Source organism: Zonotrichia albicollis, chromosome 8, assembly GCF_047830755.1.
Source record: "Zonotrichia albicollis isolate bZonAlb1 chromosome 8, bZonAlb1.hap1, whole genome shotgun sequence".
Taxonomy (NCBI): domain Eukaryota; kingdom Metazoa; phylum Chordata; class Aves; order Passeriformes; family Passerellidae; genus Zonotrichia; species Zonotrichia albicollis.
In genome coordinates this window covers 17,164,370-17,179,742 of record NC_133826.1, presented here as the reverse complement: position 1 = coordinate 17,179,742, position 15,373 = coordinate 17,164,370, and the positions used below count along the sequence as shown (strand labels likewise).

Genomic DNA, 15,373 nt, shown 5'->3' with positions numbered 1-15,373 from the left:
CTGTGTGCATTTATCCCATATGTCATTATTGGTTTTGGTGCAAAAATGTTGGCAAGACTTAAGTTTGCTGGGCATGCCAAGATAAAAATTCACCTTTGAACTGATCTTTGAACACATGTAAATTTAATAATTTGTAATTGGTTGCATGAATTGTTTCACTTACAGGCACAATACCATGGCAATAGGAATAGCTGTTGACATCTTGGGTTGCACAGGAAATGTAGAAGATCGAGCAGCAACATTAAACAGGATTATCCAAGTTGCTGTGGAGTTGAAGGAGTCACTAGGGGATTTATATGGATTTTCTGCTATTATGAAAGCACTGGAAATGCCACAGGTAAAAATCTGTTTCTCTTTATGTTCCAAAATGTGGAGTTGTTTGATGGCTTATTTAATTTAATTTGAGCCATTTCTTCAAGACTAGAGAGAGCATCAGAATAGTCTTCATGGCTGTTCTGTGACTTTGTGACTAGCAGCATACTTTTCCTGCTGTGGACCCAGTAATGGGTATTCTCCATTTTGCATGAACAGGTCAGCAGATTAGAACAAACCTGGACAGCTCTAAGACACTGTTATACCCAGACTGCCATCATGTATGAAAAACAGCTGAAACCATCCTGCAAAGCTTTGCATGAAGGACAAGATGAGTGGACTAGTGAGTATGAGTGACATGGGTTTCTATTTGGCATGTTAACCCTCTCCTTACTGATGTCCTATGTGGGGAGATAAGGCAGCTGCTCTTTCCATAGCTGTGCATTGTACCTTAAAATTATGTAAACTTGTGTAATGCAATATGATTATGAACAGAAGCAGAGTGTGCCAGCCAAACATCAGTATGTGTTTGTAATGCCTGTATCCCTGCAGAATAGAACATTTTTCCCACATCCCAACTTCCTCTGTGTCAAATAGAAACTGACACATTGCATCATCTTGCCAAAAAAACAGGGAAAAAAATCTCCTCTGGCAGCTTTTGCTTCTTGCTTTGTCTGTTAGATCAGAGGATGATCAATGAAAATAAAAAGAATGGGTTTGGTAATTCTTGGCACATTAGGCGCCCCTGTGCCAAATTCACTGTAGCTCTAGTTTCTAGAGGGACACAAGGCAGAGAAAATAATTTCTCAGAACATTTCTCCAAGAGAACAGGTAGACAGTGAAAACTTTTTAGCTGCTTGGATTTTTTTTATTGGAATGACCAATTTTGAAAATGTTTAAAATCTGTGCCACTGTCTAGTAATTCAGCAGAACTTTCCCCTCTAGCAAATGCAGCTTTCCAACACCAATTGGTGTTGGTCTTCTTCCCCAACCAGTTCACTGGAACTTGGTATGACAGGTATATTCAAGGTAAGGTTTTTGAAGGCTATCTGTCCTCCATTTGAAAGATGGAAGACAGACAGTAGTTTCCAACTTAAAAAAGGACACTGCAGTTACAATACCTTCTTCAATTAACAGTAATGTGTGATGATATGAGATGTATGATCATTTCTCTGTTCCAGAAACTATCAGTGCTCCACAGAACAACATAACAGTGCCACTGCTGATGCCTCTTGTTACCCTGCTGGAGCGCCAAGCCGTTATTTTTGAAGGCATGGAGCTGTGGGAAAGCAGTGACCAGAGTGGTGAAATAATGCTCAGGCACCTGGGCACAGCACGCCTGATCGCGCAGCACGCCGAGACCTTCCGCCTGAGGGCACAGCAGCTGCTGCAAGGTGAGAGAGAGGGGGGCTCTGCTGCACTGCCAGCCCAGCTGGGGCTGCTGCCTGCCTGCCACGGGCCCCTGCAGGTCAGAGGGAGAAATCCTGATCTTTGGCAGGAGCTGAGAGAGCAGCAAGTGTCTTGCAGGAAATTCAGTCTGAGGACAACATTAATATTGTTTAAAAGCAGACAGTAAATTACTCATCACTACAGCAAGCATTTTTGCTAAACATACTCTAAGTTCTCATGACTCAATATGCTGACCCTTCTGGCAACTGAACAGAAGTACAGTGCAGACTGAGGATAACTTCCTATCTTCTGTACAAGATAAAATTCCTACTCTGATTATTACAGTTAAAACACTACCCTAAGAGTCTTTACAATGGTGCAAGTTGCAGCACTGAGGTTGTGACCACTTGTGGCCAGAAAGCAGCAGCATGTTAACAATGTGACTTTATTGTTCAAACTTGCAGTGGAAAAGTTAAGGGAGAGGGGAGAAATACAGCAATTTCTGCAGGCAGCATGTACACATCAGTAAGGATACTGAGGGTCTGCCTGCAATGACAATTCTAGACATTAGAACTGAGCAAGGCCAGCCTATCCCAGTGTCCTTAGAGCCATCAGTGTTACCAGAATGTCAAAGCTGGAAAGGTTTTTTTTTTATGAGCTTGTTAAAATCATTGTGCAAACAGAACCCAGTGCAGCTTATTTGGAGAGAAGACAGTTTAAAAGCCATTTCTACAGAATAAAAAAAAATTTCCTGGTGGTGATACTGTGGGATTCTTTTTACCTACTAGGTTTCCAGCCAGATGAAGAGCTGAGTGAAATCTTCAAGACAGAATTTCAAATGAGATTGCTCTGGGGCAGCAAAGGAGCGCAAGTTAATCAAAGTGAGAGATACGAGAAATTCAGCCGGATCTTAACTGCACTTTCCCGAAAACTGGAGCCTCCTCCAGTGAGGCTGGTGGAACAATTAAGTATATAAGACTCTGGAAACACTATTTAAGTGATATACTTGAAATAACCTTAGCATTCTTATGACAATTTGATACTGCACAAACTTCTTGCATTTCACAAGATGTTTAGAACTTTTAACTGCACAATGCACACTTGTTTTAAAACTACTGATTTCTAAACAAATTATTTATTTACTGTGTCACCAAGTCATTTACTGATCCCTCTAAACAGGTTATCCCTTTATTTCCCCAAAGTGAGGCCAAGGAGTTTCAATGATGCCAAGGAGTAAGGGCACTGGCATCTTAATATTAAGATGAAGCAAATAGTGTAAATAAAATGATAATTAATCTATCTGACATGGCAGGAAATTTGTTGTATAATAGTCCTTTAATGAATATAAAAACCACTGTAGATAGAATTGTGAAGTGTATCTTTATGGAAAAAAATTTGCATATTTACAAATCACAGAAAGACTGCAAGTTGCAGAAATGATCCTTTATCTGTAACCAGAAGGCTCAGACTTCACTGTGCCTATGAAAGCAGGCTGTGTATGTGTTGGGACAACTTCCCCTTTTTTTCAAGACAGCCTCTGTAGTACTTCAGCTTTTGCTGGGGCCTGCACAACAGCTATGCTGCCAGGAATGAATGATGAAATGGCAAGAACAAACAATCCAGATAATTAAAATGCTTTCAGACATGAGTAAATGTGGGTGTATGTATGTATTAAACTTGCTTCATTTACTGAGGTGAATCACTTTGGTAAGTACTTTTTCCTTGGATGAAGACAAAGCATAAGGTGTTACCACTTTTTTACAGGAAATCACCATGCACACAGTTCATTATACAAAGAGTTTTAGCAGCAAATCCCACTTTGTTATATACAGAACTGGTGACAAAGAGTTGTCCTGAGATGTTGTACAAATATTTAAGTCAGAGCTGCATGTGCTTGTTGTCAGTAAGCTTCTTACAGCACTGGAGTAGGATGACAACAAAACCAGCCCCAGATCTGTTCCTCCTAGCTACAATCTCAGCAGAGGTTTTTACCTCCAGAACAAGACTTTACAGACCTCATACTGAACATGTGCTTGGCAATCTTAACAGAAGACAAATGGGGAAGCTAATTACTTAGACCATGAAAAGATTTTTTATTCCATGAAAATATTCTCAACAGAGAACACTATTTTTAAACAAAGCATTTAACATTTAGGAAATCAACATGTGCACAAAAAAGGATTAAAAAATTACTGGAAAATTTCTGATTGATTCTTTAAGACAACTTACGTTCAGAATTTTAGAGTGATTTATAAGCTGTGCAAGTACAAATGCTTTTTCCTATGTTTAATAACCCTCATACAAGTTGCACTATCCCTCTTGAAAGCAACCTGCCTCCAAAGGAAGCAAATCCTGGTTTCAGAAAAACAAACAGTAGTGTGAAAAGAACATTTAGTCTTTTACCAGGAAGTGTTATTACTGACCTCCTAGGCTGTTAGCCAGGCAGACCACAGGCCCTTAACCAGAAAATACACAGATCACATTTCTTCCTCTTCACAGAACTACAGAATCACAGAATATGCTGGGTTGGAAGGGACCCACAAAGATCACTGAGTTTTCTCCAAAATAAAAAAAAGTACTAAATTTTAAAAAAGAAAAAAAAAAAACAAGGAAAAAAACCCCAAGCCCAACAACCCCCCCCCCAAGAAGCCCAAACCCAAAAAACTACCTAAGTAGTTTTGTCAGTATTGAGTAATGTCACATTATTATATAAATAACCCTGTATACAAGCTCCAAAAATCTAAACTTTAGAGTTTAATAGGCCCCATAATACACTAGGTCAAGCTGTGTAATAGTGGTATACATAACAAAAGGAATAAACCTCTACACAAGTCACTCAAATTCAGTTTTACTGGTAGTACAGTTCCTAATAACACTGAAATGAAAAAGAATCCAGCACTGCTGCATCCACATATTGCTTCAGACCCCAGAAAAACAGGATGTTTTAATTAATTATTCTTCCATAATACACTGCCAAACAGCAGGTGGCTGGGTTGACAAGCTTGTGTTGATGTAAGTGTCCCTCCCCCCAACATCTCTAGTCTAATTCTTATCACCCTAATCAATCAGATATGATGTATTTATCAATAGAACCACAAATGGGAGGCAAGACAACATAAGCAATAGGGGCACTGCAGACAACTATATTTACACGTATAAACATATCCAAATTTCAATTGTTTACAAGTAAAAGTGCACAAAGATCATTACGAAGTTTCACTCAAATGTCACCTGGTCCATACAATGAAGCATCACCTGGAAATGGACTAGCACTGCAGTAATTGAAATTGGAACGTCATAGTGAAAAACTAAAAGACAGTTTCCATAAAAATCTTTTAAAAAAATATTAAAGTCAAATGAAGAGATACACGTTTCAATGTATAAAATTCATGGATGCACCATGTATCCAGTAAAGTAGAGCTCTAGAAAACACCTACCGTGGCTACCTCAGCAGCTGCAGCACTGTGAAAGAGCTGAGACACAAAGCCCTTTGTGGGATACTGTAAGTGGTAGTGTTGGCAAACAACAGATTTAGGCACTCTAGTTTAAGGCAGCAGTTGAATGGCAAGTGGTTGACTTTTGAAAACAGTCATTAACTTGCAGTGGTGAATCCTCTGGTTGTGCTCCAGGCTGTCAGTGCTCACAACAGGTTACTGAAGGGCTGAAGGTGGACCACAGTTCTAGGAGTTTCTCTTGATTGCATTGTAGGCTAGAGCTGAGATGCATTATTCCCCCAAATTAACAAAATACTTTACAGTCGCTTATCAGTTATGCCAGACATCTGGAATGTAATGATGGTTGCAGTGGTATTGTTATAGCAGCATACATGGATACTGGGATGAAACTCTAGTGCTGAAGATATTTAAAGAAAATGGTTTGTTACAAAACAAGATGAGCAATGATGGCAAAGTGTTACTCAGAACATGCCTGACTGTCCTAGGCATGCAGGAGGAGGTTAACGGCGAGCATGGAGGTGGCACAGGCAGACTGATAACTGACACAGGGCTCTAAAGGACTGCCAATAAAAGTGAGTTGGAAATGAGCATCTTTGAGAAAATTAAAATGGTGCACAAGCTAAAATATAGTTTGTGCACCTGGGACAACCTAGGACAATGAAAACAAAGCAATTTTAGGAGCAGTAGCCTTTTTGCTCTGGTTATGGAACTCTTATTTTCCTGCACAAATTGAAGATTTTGTAGTACATCCTTACCTATATATGGAGATGCTAAGATGTTAGTGACTACTAAATGTATGTCTGCATGCATTCATGCAACTAGCTTGTCCCTTGGGCCTCCCAGTCTAGCACCCCTCCCCTCCCCACCCCCACCCCCCCAGCAGCTGCATGTAACCTCCTTCAAGATCTCGCCCATTTTCTCAGAAACCCGCTTCAGGAACCTGCAGTCCAAGAGGAAAAAGAAAAGAACAAAGTTACTGAAGGCCTTTAGAAGACAGAGGAGCGTGCTCAGTTCTAACAGGCCATTTTCAGTGGCTAAACATTAGCCTTCTACTTAATGCCACAAATTCTCATTAGAAATACAAAATCAGCTTTTTTTTCCAGTAATCAAGTTGTGCAATGCAGCTTCCAGTCCTCAGTGATTTAACAATGAGGATAATTACTGTACATTTAAGACACTGTCTTCAGACTAAACACAATACAATTCAAAGACTTAGTTTACAGGCACAGATTAAGAGTATAAAATCATTCCCTCATAAGGAGCAGAGAGTTTCCAGTAAGACATCAAGCACTACATGTGATATTTTTTTGTTTGTTCAAGGTATCTAGAGTTAAAACAATGACATCATGTCCAATACAGAACATTCTACATTACAAGTACTGAAAAGAAAGGAGATGGGTCAGTGGACTTTCTGTCCTTCTTAATAATAATGTTTTTTCCTGAGTATTTTTGTTGAACTTTCAGAATCAGAAAACATTTTCCTGTTTAAGAAGTGAAAGCTGCCAAGTATTTGCTAAGGAAGGAAATTAATAATTTTCAGTAACTGAGTTCAGTTAGTTATTAGAGGAAAAAGATCTCTGTTTTAAGAATACAGTTTAAGTCATAAAAGTGGGAACAGTAAATCTTAGAGATCATTAAAACTTAAGTATTTTTTCAGTTCTGTATAAAAACTAAGAATTCCACAGAACAAGCAGGAATCTTGGTCTTTTTCATTTCAATAGCTGAATTGGATTTAGTGCTTTGTAAAAGCAGGAAAGCAGAAGACATTGGTCAAAATTACAGACCAGTGTTAGATGCATAATTTAATGTGGTCATCTCTGAAAGAACTACAGCTAACCCCCCATGGAAGCAACAGATCATTGCTGACTTCTGATTCTGTAACTCTTTCCATGAGTCTGTATAACTTACAATTTTTCCACTATTTTCCCTGGGGAATGTACAACTGAGAGCTGCCAGTTTTACTGTTAGATATAGGTTACTGCACCTTTGCTGTTTTTCTCTAGCGTTACATCTATATATGATGTTGGCACATAGCCTTCCTCTCCATTATGTCTTCGAGCTCTTGTCCACCCATCTCCTTTGTCCTCCTCAATAATGTACAAAATTTCCCCTTCTTTCATTGCTAGGGTGCCTTCATTATGACCTGGGAAGAACAAGAGGCAAGGAATTCTTACTGTTCAGACAGAATTTCAAGTCATCTTTTTCCCAAGGCATAGTTTCCAAATTATATATAAACAGGAAGCATGAAAAATCTGTGCAAGAGAACATATGGCCAAACAGACTTAGAAAAAAACCCAGTCCCAATTTGTAAAGCTTGAGTATTTTCCAATAGCTGTGCTAATATTTATCTTAAAACAGCACAAGTACTGCTCATGAATTAAAGTAATTTATAAAGTACCTTCACTGATCTTTTAAGCAATTAGTTACTCACACATGTAATTTGCTTTACATCATTTTACCTGTCTTCTTTATAACAAATCATCCATGCCTTACAGTCAAAGAGTCTCGGTGCACGTGGTTAACCTTACCATCAAATGGATATATTGCCTTGCAATGTCCAATAGCTGGTAATGGATCATCATCTTCAAACTCATCATCGAACTCACTGGGATGAGCGTGCTGCTGCGGCGGGCCCCGAACCTCCTGGTTGGCATCGTCCGTGTAACTCCCTTCAGGGCTGCAATGCAATGGTGGCAGCATGAGGACTCTTGAGCAGTCCCTAGCTCCAAAACTCACAACATCCATGCATCACAGAAAGGGCAGCTCATGGATATTGTACTGCAATTCCTGTTAGCAGTTCCAGTATTACTGTCAGAGGTGATTTACTGAAAAAACTAGCAAAAGCTTACTCTGAATTCTGCCTGAGAAACAAACAAATTTGACATACCTGTCTCCACAGAACATGGAAAACTAGTGAGCCTTGTGCAATGGAGTAAGACAGGTTGAAAAGGCACTGCTATTTAATGAGCAGGTGTTTCAATTAGACTATTTTTATGTTACCGGAATGGCAAAAAGAGACCTTAAGAAGTCAGAACCCGTTAAGATTATCCTTTAGAAGGAAAGGAAATTTATCCACTCGGGGAGGATAAGTAACAGCCATCCCTCCTGTAACCTGCAGAGAGCTGCACAGACTAGCACAGGATCTAAAGCAGTGGAGACAGAATAGTGACCTCTCTCGGCCCTGGGTGACAAGGTGGTTGATGTCGCTGCTGTGCCGCCTGTCGCCTCTGGCTGCTACTTTACCTTCGACTTCAGAGAGCCAGGCCTTGGGGAGAAAAGGCAAATATTGGTGTCAAAGAAAAACTGATTCTAAACCAGCACATTGAACAAATGCATCATACTGCAGACAGCTCACAGCCACACAGAGATTGCAGTCAGATGTCAAGTCTCATAATTATTTCACACAAAGCATGAATCTACCATTTATGCTTAGCCTATGCTCCATACTAGCCTGAGGAAAAAATCTTTAATTACATGTGAATTTCAGAATAAGTGAATAATAATATATTCTTCTGAGCAGTTTATATCTTTAATCATGTACATCTTTATTCTGGCTAGATGAACATACTTGAAAATACAGCACCCCACAAAAACTGCATCAGGACATCTACTCTTCAATCAAGTAGTTTTTCTGGGTGCCATATTTAAAATCTGTACAGCAAAGTACAATTGTACCAGTCATTACATTTTCCAAGAAACTGTTTTAGAATCTAACCTCATTCTTGTGTATTTCCATCCGCAGACGGTCCATATTGCTCATAGTCTCAGTTAATTTTGGTTGCAAACTGCTTGGATCACCCATTTGTGGATTTTTTTCATAAACATCCTTCATCTTGATGAGGGCATCTCTAAAAACATACAAACCATTACAATAATTAATATACCAGTATTGATTCATTAAAGCTAAAATAACGTGTATGAGATCCTGAACTGTGATTAGATCTCAAGCACAGCAGTAAGGAACTGGTCTTCATCCCATGCCTAAATCCTTCTCCCACTCTGTCATCTCAGCCTTCTGCTTTCCTTTCTTGTGCTGTGCACAGGCACACAAGGACTCCAACTATTGACTCTTACCTGTCCAGTCCCAGTACTGTTTCCATACTGTTTGCTGTATACAATTTCCTAAATATTGGTCACGTTCTGCTCTTAAAGCACGAAGCTGCAGCTATCGTGCTCAACTGACACATCCTTTAAAACACCATTTTAGAGCCAATGCTCCCTTTCCAGTATTAAAATCAAAATGAGTATTACAGTAAAGCAGAAGGAAGCAATATTAACAGAACCTACATACAACAAACTATGAACTTTAAAAGGTTATTAATAGCCTTGTCTTCTAGCTTTTGAGCACTGTTGGTTAGGTAGAGGATGTCAAAAAAAACAGAGAGAGAACCATGACAGAACCCCCAAAAAAATACACTCACTTTTGGTCTGTTTCCTTCTGCAGCTCTCTGTTAAGTTCATCAATTCTCTGCTGCAGTTTCTTGCGTCTTTGCTCGGGAGGGAGATGGCTGAAATCTTCTAGTGCAGGGCCCTGCAAGCAGAAAGCCCATGAAACAAGCTACCACATGCACAGGTCTGGGCAGCTGAACTGACAAACCCACACATGGACAGTGCTCACTGGAAGCAGATGGACCTTCTTAAAAACTCTACTTGACAGACAGCTCTACAAAAGACTGCACAGAATAAATGCATGTTCTTGCTGCCAGAGTGGAGTCACTCAGTCAAGGTGCTTTCTGCCTTCTGTAGCAGTTGGCTCACAGAGGTAACTCAAAATTTCTAGACTTTATTTTTCTGAAGTCATATACCTCTTCTTACATCCACTGCACTTAAAGAAGATTAAGAAAAGACAGAATAATTTGAGTCAGAACAAAAATCTAAGATGTGTATATAATATATATACACATATATATAAATTGTTTCTTTCTCTGGACTGTGTTCTGTGGTCATTTGGATGGTATCAAAAGAAAAAGGCTGTAATTTAGATCTTCACTCCAAAGCACTATTATAGTTCTCTTCCAGAACTTTAGCAATCCTAGAAAACATATTAAAATTTACAAAGTTCTGATGAATTTTACCTCAAGTAAAACTGGTTCACAAAGCACAGAAAAAACCTTTGTAATATAAAAATTATTACTTAAATTTGTTTCTTTGACTCAAAATTTGCTCAAATACTCCAAGTCACCTTTTTTTACAGGAAAAAAAGAAACAAAAAACCAACAACCAAAAACTTCACGGAGGGAAAAAGCCCCTCTTACTTCCCAAACTTTAAAAAAAAAAAAAATCATAAACCAGCCAATTTAAGACCACCTATTTTATGAACTCAAACCTGCAAACTTGATTGTGAACTTGTGCCAGGATTATAATGAGCAGGATAGAAGGGCCTGGGTATGAAATGCATGGGAAGAGATATTTTTCTATGTATCTTGCAAGTTTGTTGTGAAAACTCTTCCCCTCAGGGTGACAGACACTGACAGCATTAAGAAGGAAATACAGTACATGTCTTACTCACCAAAGAGTTGGTTTGTTGGGTTTTTTCTGTTTGGTTTGTTTGGTTTTTGTAATCCCATTTACCTAAGGAAGTTGGTTTTAACCTAAGAAACCCACTTACCCTCCATGGAGGCAAACCAAACTAGCCAGCATTTCTTTTGTCAAGAAGGAAGTTTACAGAAACTTGACTGTTCAGATTTTGACATAAGCCTTGGGCTCAGATGCCAAGTTTCCAACACCCCCCCCTTTGGATCTTCTCACCCTCTCAACTTTTCTGCACTTGTAAAATCAATCTCATTACTTTTTGAGAAGGGAATACAAGACGTGGTAAAAGAAGGAGAATCAAGATATGTTATCAAAATAAAACAAGGGTTTTCTTTCTGGAGGAAGAAGAATACCCACTGTGTATAGTCTCAAAGTCCAGAGATGAAAAAACAAACACATAAACAAACTTCCTATTCCCTTCAGAAAGTCTCCCAAGAAAACACTGCTAAGTGGAATACACCACGAAGAAACAAAAATATAATCATGTCCTCTCTATCATTCTTCCTTACACGTTGGTTTAAACCAGAGTATCCTAAAAATGAATCAGAAGAACAGAGGGGGTTTTTTGTGACTTTTTACTGATTTACCCTGCAATACAATATTGATTAAGGCATGATTTTATTTAATATAACAGTGTCCTGTATTTCCGAGCATAAAGATCCTCCCTTGCAAATTTTTCTTCCAAATTCAAAGGAGTGTAGTATTCAGTATTTCTTCATTACACAAATTTTATCATCTTTTCATATACATATTTTATGCTGCTCAAACAATTTTCCTAACAAAGAAAAATCACCAAGTATTTCCATCATGACCAACTTGTGAATACTGGTCAACTCTAAAGTCCCAAAATTGCAGATTTAGTTGCAGCCAGATCACAATCTAATAGTCTTACATTAAGCATGGATGATTAAGAAGACTGTGCATATGAGTGGAAAATCTGAAGATGTATTTCAGCACCTGACTTAAAGCAGTTATGATATGGAAACACTTTCAGAGGATTATTTTCATGCTATCTCAGCAGAAGTACAGCAGACAGATCAGCACACGGGCTTACCATCTTCACCGACCACTGCACAGTTCATTTGAAAACAGAAAGAAACGGGAAATTATTCACATGCAATGACCAGTTACCAAAGTGACTAATGCCTAAAAATGTATTTTTAAAAATCACTTAAGGATTGAAGTTTTCGTTTATAAAAAATACATTTTACTGTAAGCACAATAAAATAATTGCTTTAAGAATTACTGATTAAAAAATACTAGGTGATAATGGGTAGTTTTAACACACAACTTCATTAAACTACTTTTGAATTTTAGTGTTCTGAATAAAGGGCTGAGCCTTCTGTTGTAGGAAAAGAAACACACACACAGCCAACATTACACAAAATAGCAGAATTTGATGATGATGGACTGATCAGCCATATACAAAAATTTTTTTAACGATAGCTCAAAATCCACTTCATTCACTCTTATAAATGTAGTTTTTGCAATGTATTTATTTATTATCACAGCAGATCTAGAATAAACAAAGACATTTTTAAAGTCCAGAAGTAATTAATTTTACTTTCTGAAAACAGCATTTGGGTCATTGTTGTTATCTAAAATTGTTTTAGTCTAGATAAAAATAAAGACATGTAAAGAGTAAAGACTTTATCCTTAGAAGAAGCAAATAAAACATGGGTGCCAGGAGCTGAATCTTGGCTTTTGAAGCCAAGCGTTTTTGAAGCTCTACCATGCTTTTAAAGATATGGACAACCCTTTCCAGAGAAACATCAAGCAACTTAGAAGACAGGTATCTCAGCTTCACTTCTGACCCTGAGCAATTTTTAAGGCTGCTGCCTGGGGTACATACACATTAGAATTTCTAATAATGAGGGACATAAAGCAACTTCACAAACAGTATTTTGGTAGGAATCTTGAAGTCCAGAGATGCAAAATGACATCAACAAACTTCCTGTTCCCTTCACAAAGAGTCTTCCAATAAAACTCCGTTAAGGTTTACAGATCACTGCTGATAATGCAGATATTTTATGTACCAAGTGGCATCAAGCACAGACCTCTCTAAGCACTAACACTGTCTGGAATTGTTAATATTTCAAAGGAGAAGCAGCAGCAGGTACCAGCAGTGCTAACCCAGCTACACTGGCTTACACCTTCTGTAAATGCCTGCTCTACAGCTACTGTTTGCTGCTCTTGCTCTGGGAAATTACAGGAAAATGCACTGCATGAAGCACAGAGTGCAGGGACACTGGGTCTGATCTCCAGCACCTTGACTGAGATCCTGCACAGAGCCTGTTAAATAAAATGACCAGGATGCTTCACTGGCTGATGGATGCCAACTCACAGATAAAGCTCAGCAGAAGCAAACTGAGCACCATCTCACATGGGCAAATGGTCACAGGACAAAGGGGAACATTTTTTAACTGAAAGAAGATAGACTTAGACTGAATGTTAGGAAGAAATTCTGTATTCAGAGGGTGGGGAGGCACTGGCACAGGCTGCTCAGAGCAGCTGCGGATGCCCCATCCCTGGTGGTTCAAGGCCAGCTTGGATGGGCTCTGAGCAGTCTGGGCCAGTGCAAGGGGTCCCTGCCCATGGCAGGGGATGATCTTTGAGGTTCCTTCCAAACCAAACCTTTCTATCATTCCATGGTTTAGTATTTCCGCATTTCAGTACTACTTGGAAATAATTTTCCAGGGACAAAACATGTGGGAAACAGCATCACATACTATTAAGCATTTAATATTGTATATTATAAAGATAAGACTGATCAATAAGATTTAAAAAAAATCCATTACTAGTCTAGTATACATTTAAGTTCAAAAGATGTTAAAAATATGCAATTATGTGGTCTTTGTTAAAATGCTTGCAAGGAAATTCAGAATCTATGTAAATTAAATGCTTGTTTTTGCAGATTTTACAGAGATAAAGTCTTTAATATTATGGCACATTGGAGTGAGTCTAGATCTGCAGGACCCTAGTGATGCTTCCTAATGTTGAAGAATTATTAAATTTAAATTATTTAAAGAACTTATTAATTCAATTTTACAACATGAAGAATGTATTTAAATATCAATAAAGATATGACTTCATTTTCCATTAGCACTCTATAGTAGTTATATGATCTTTCCCTTCAGAAGAGGCTCTAGACCTACTGGTACTACAAGGTGATGACTGGTGAGGCAGGAGTCAGTGCTTGTAGTGACCCACAAAAGCCAAGTGCAATCCAGGCCTGTGCCATTCCACCAGCTCCCCAAGCCAGGAGCTCCTCCCTGAGCCCTGAAGAGGCATCACCCCCACAGCCAGAGCCAGTCACGATCTAATGGCTGCCAAGGGAAAGGAGACCCTGCCCACTACACAGACTTAGAGGAACACAGGGATCTTCTAAAAAATGGCAGTGCTAGGAAGGCTCTCTCCAAGGTATCTGGGGGCCTGAAATTAGATGCCACAACATGATTTAAGATAAATAAAGTTTTAACTGCAACTCATTCTGCTTCAATGACAACAAGGGAGCCTCTGAACTGTATCTTTACTGCAAGAGAGCATTGTTGTACCTTGATCTCCACATTATGACAACAACAGTCAACCATTCTTGATGCACATGAGATAGCAAGTCCATATTGTCTTGAAATACCAAAAAATTATTTATTATATACAACCAAATGCATCCAATTACCTTTTTATTTGGATCAATAAATACCACTAAACAACATAAACTGGGCAGCCTGTGCTTTTCTGACATAACAGGAAAGTAACAGTACACTTATCACTAGCAGCATAAATGTTGCTAGGAAACCACTTCATATTTCCCTTCTGCTGGCTTCCAGACAAATTCTATTTGCAGAATATGCCACTGTATTAGTAAATAAGTCTCTGTGGCATTTGGTAGTAATTTTTTCAATAATTCTACCCAAAAGAAACTAGGACAAACAAGAGCAACTAATTAATCAGAAAACACATTAATGCTGTAATGTTTTTTGAAAAAAATCAGTATTTCAAAATCTGCCATCACCATAATCTATAGCATTTAATGTACAAAAGGAATTAAATTCTCCATTCTTAGTTCAGTGTCTCGTAATCAACTTCTACTATTTTCAAAGTCAGCAAATAAGACATTGGATCTGTCAGATGATTTTTGTGGTAACCGTATATCCAATGATCAATTACTGAAAATATGTGTTACATGATGGTAGGAAAACATTTGTGAATGTGAACAACAATGAAAATCAAACACATGCTGAGCACCCTCTTTATAACACCTTTTTTTAGGCACAAGCATTTCAAATGTGATGAAGAATATTTCTATTTTCATTTCTTTCTAATCTGTTGGCAACTTCTGAATAGTATGAAACAAAGTATCCTAAAACTGACCTTATGGCTGACATGTTACTTTTAACTAAGTAAGCCTTATAATGAGGGTGAAGAGCATTAGAAAAGCCACATCACAAACACACTGTTCATAGCCCATCATGCATTTCAACTTGTTATCAAACTTACCCCTCTTTTGAGGCTTCTGAAAGAAGGAATTCTGGGCTTCCCTGTTTTTATGTCACTCATGCAATAATGCACTGGTTCAATGGAGAATATGGGATACTGGGACCCATTAGGAGTACTGGATGTGTATAAACTAGTAGGGGTTAGGGGTGGGGATTGTGGCTAATGTGGAAATAAAGAAAGCAATAAAT

The 15,373-nt window shown here is 38.5% G+C and overlaps 2 protein-coding genes across 12 annotated transcripts in view; one reads left to right on the top strand and one right to left on the bottom strand.

Moving 5' to 3' along the window:
- BCAR3 (BCAR3 adaptor protein, NSP family member) overlaps positions 1-5,744 on the top strand; it is a 90,239-nt gene extending 84,495 nt beyond the window's left edge. For all 7 annotated transcript variants that reach the window (XM_014263763.3, XM_005482073.4, XM_026790430.2 and 4 more), the window contains 4 exons: positions 166-337; positions 532-655; positions 1,494-1,706; positions 2,490-5,744. In XM_014263763.3, the coding sequence (XP_014119238.2) occupies positions 166-337; positions 532-655; positions 1,494-1,706; positions 2,490-2,677 (697 nt within the window). In that variant the 3' untranslated portion in view covers positions 2,678-5,744. The remainder of the gene's footprint in view (positions 1-165; positions 338-531; positions 656-1,493; positions 1,707-2,489) is intronic.
- The window catches only part of FNBP1L (formin binding protein 1 like), a 52,859-nt gene continuing 41,260 nt past the window's right edge, over positions 3,775-15,373 (bottom strand). The window contains exons 10-17 of one of the 5 annotated variants that reach the window (XM_074546114.1): positions 15,186-15,344; positions 11,743-11,757; positions 9,578-9,687; positions 8,872-9,004; positions 8,327-8,421; positions 7,685-7,833; positions 7,141-7,299; positions 3,775-6,096 (exon numbers count right to left, since the gene is read on the bottom strand). In XM_074546114.1, coding sequence (XP_074402215.1) covers positions 6,089-6,096; positions 7,141-7,299; positions 7,685-7,833; positions 8,327-8,421; positions 8,872-9,004; positions 9,578-9,687; positions 11,743-11,757; positions 15,186-15,344 — 828 coding nt within the window. In that variant the 3' untranslated portion in view covers positions 3,775-6,088. Of the gene's footprint in view, positions 6,097-6,865; positions 7,300-7,684; positions 7,834-8,326; positions 8,422-8,871; positions 9,005-9,577; positions 9,688-11,742; positions 11,758-15,185; positions 15,345-15,373 lie in introns of those variants that run through there. The other 4 variants (XM_074546115.1, XM_074546116.1, XM_074546118.1 and 1 more) reach the window with 4 other exon arrangements.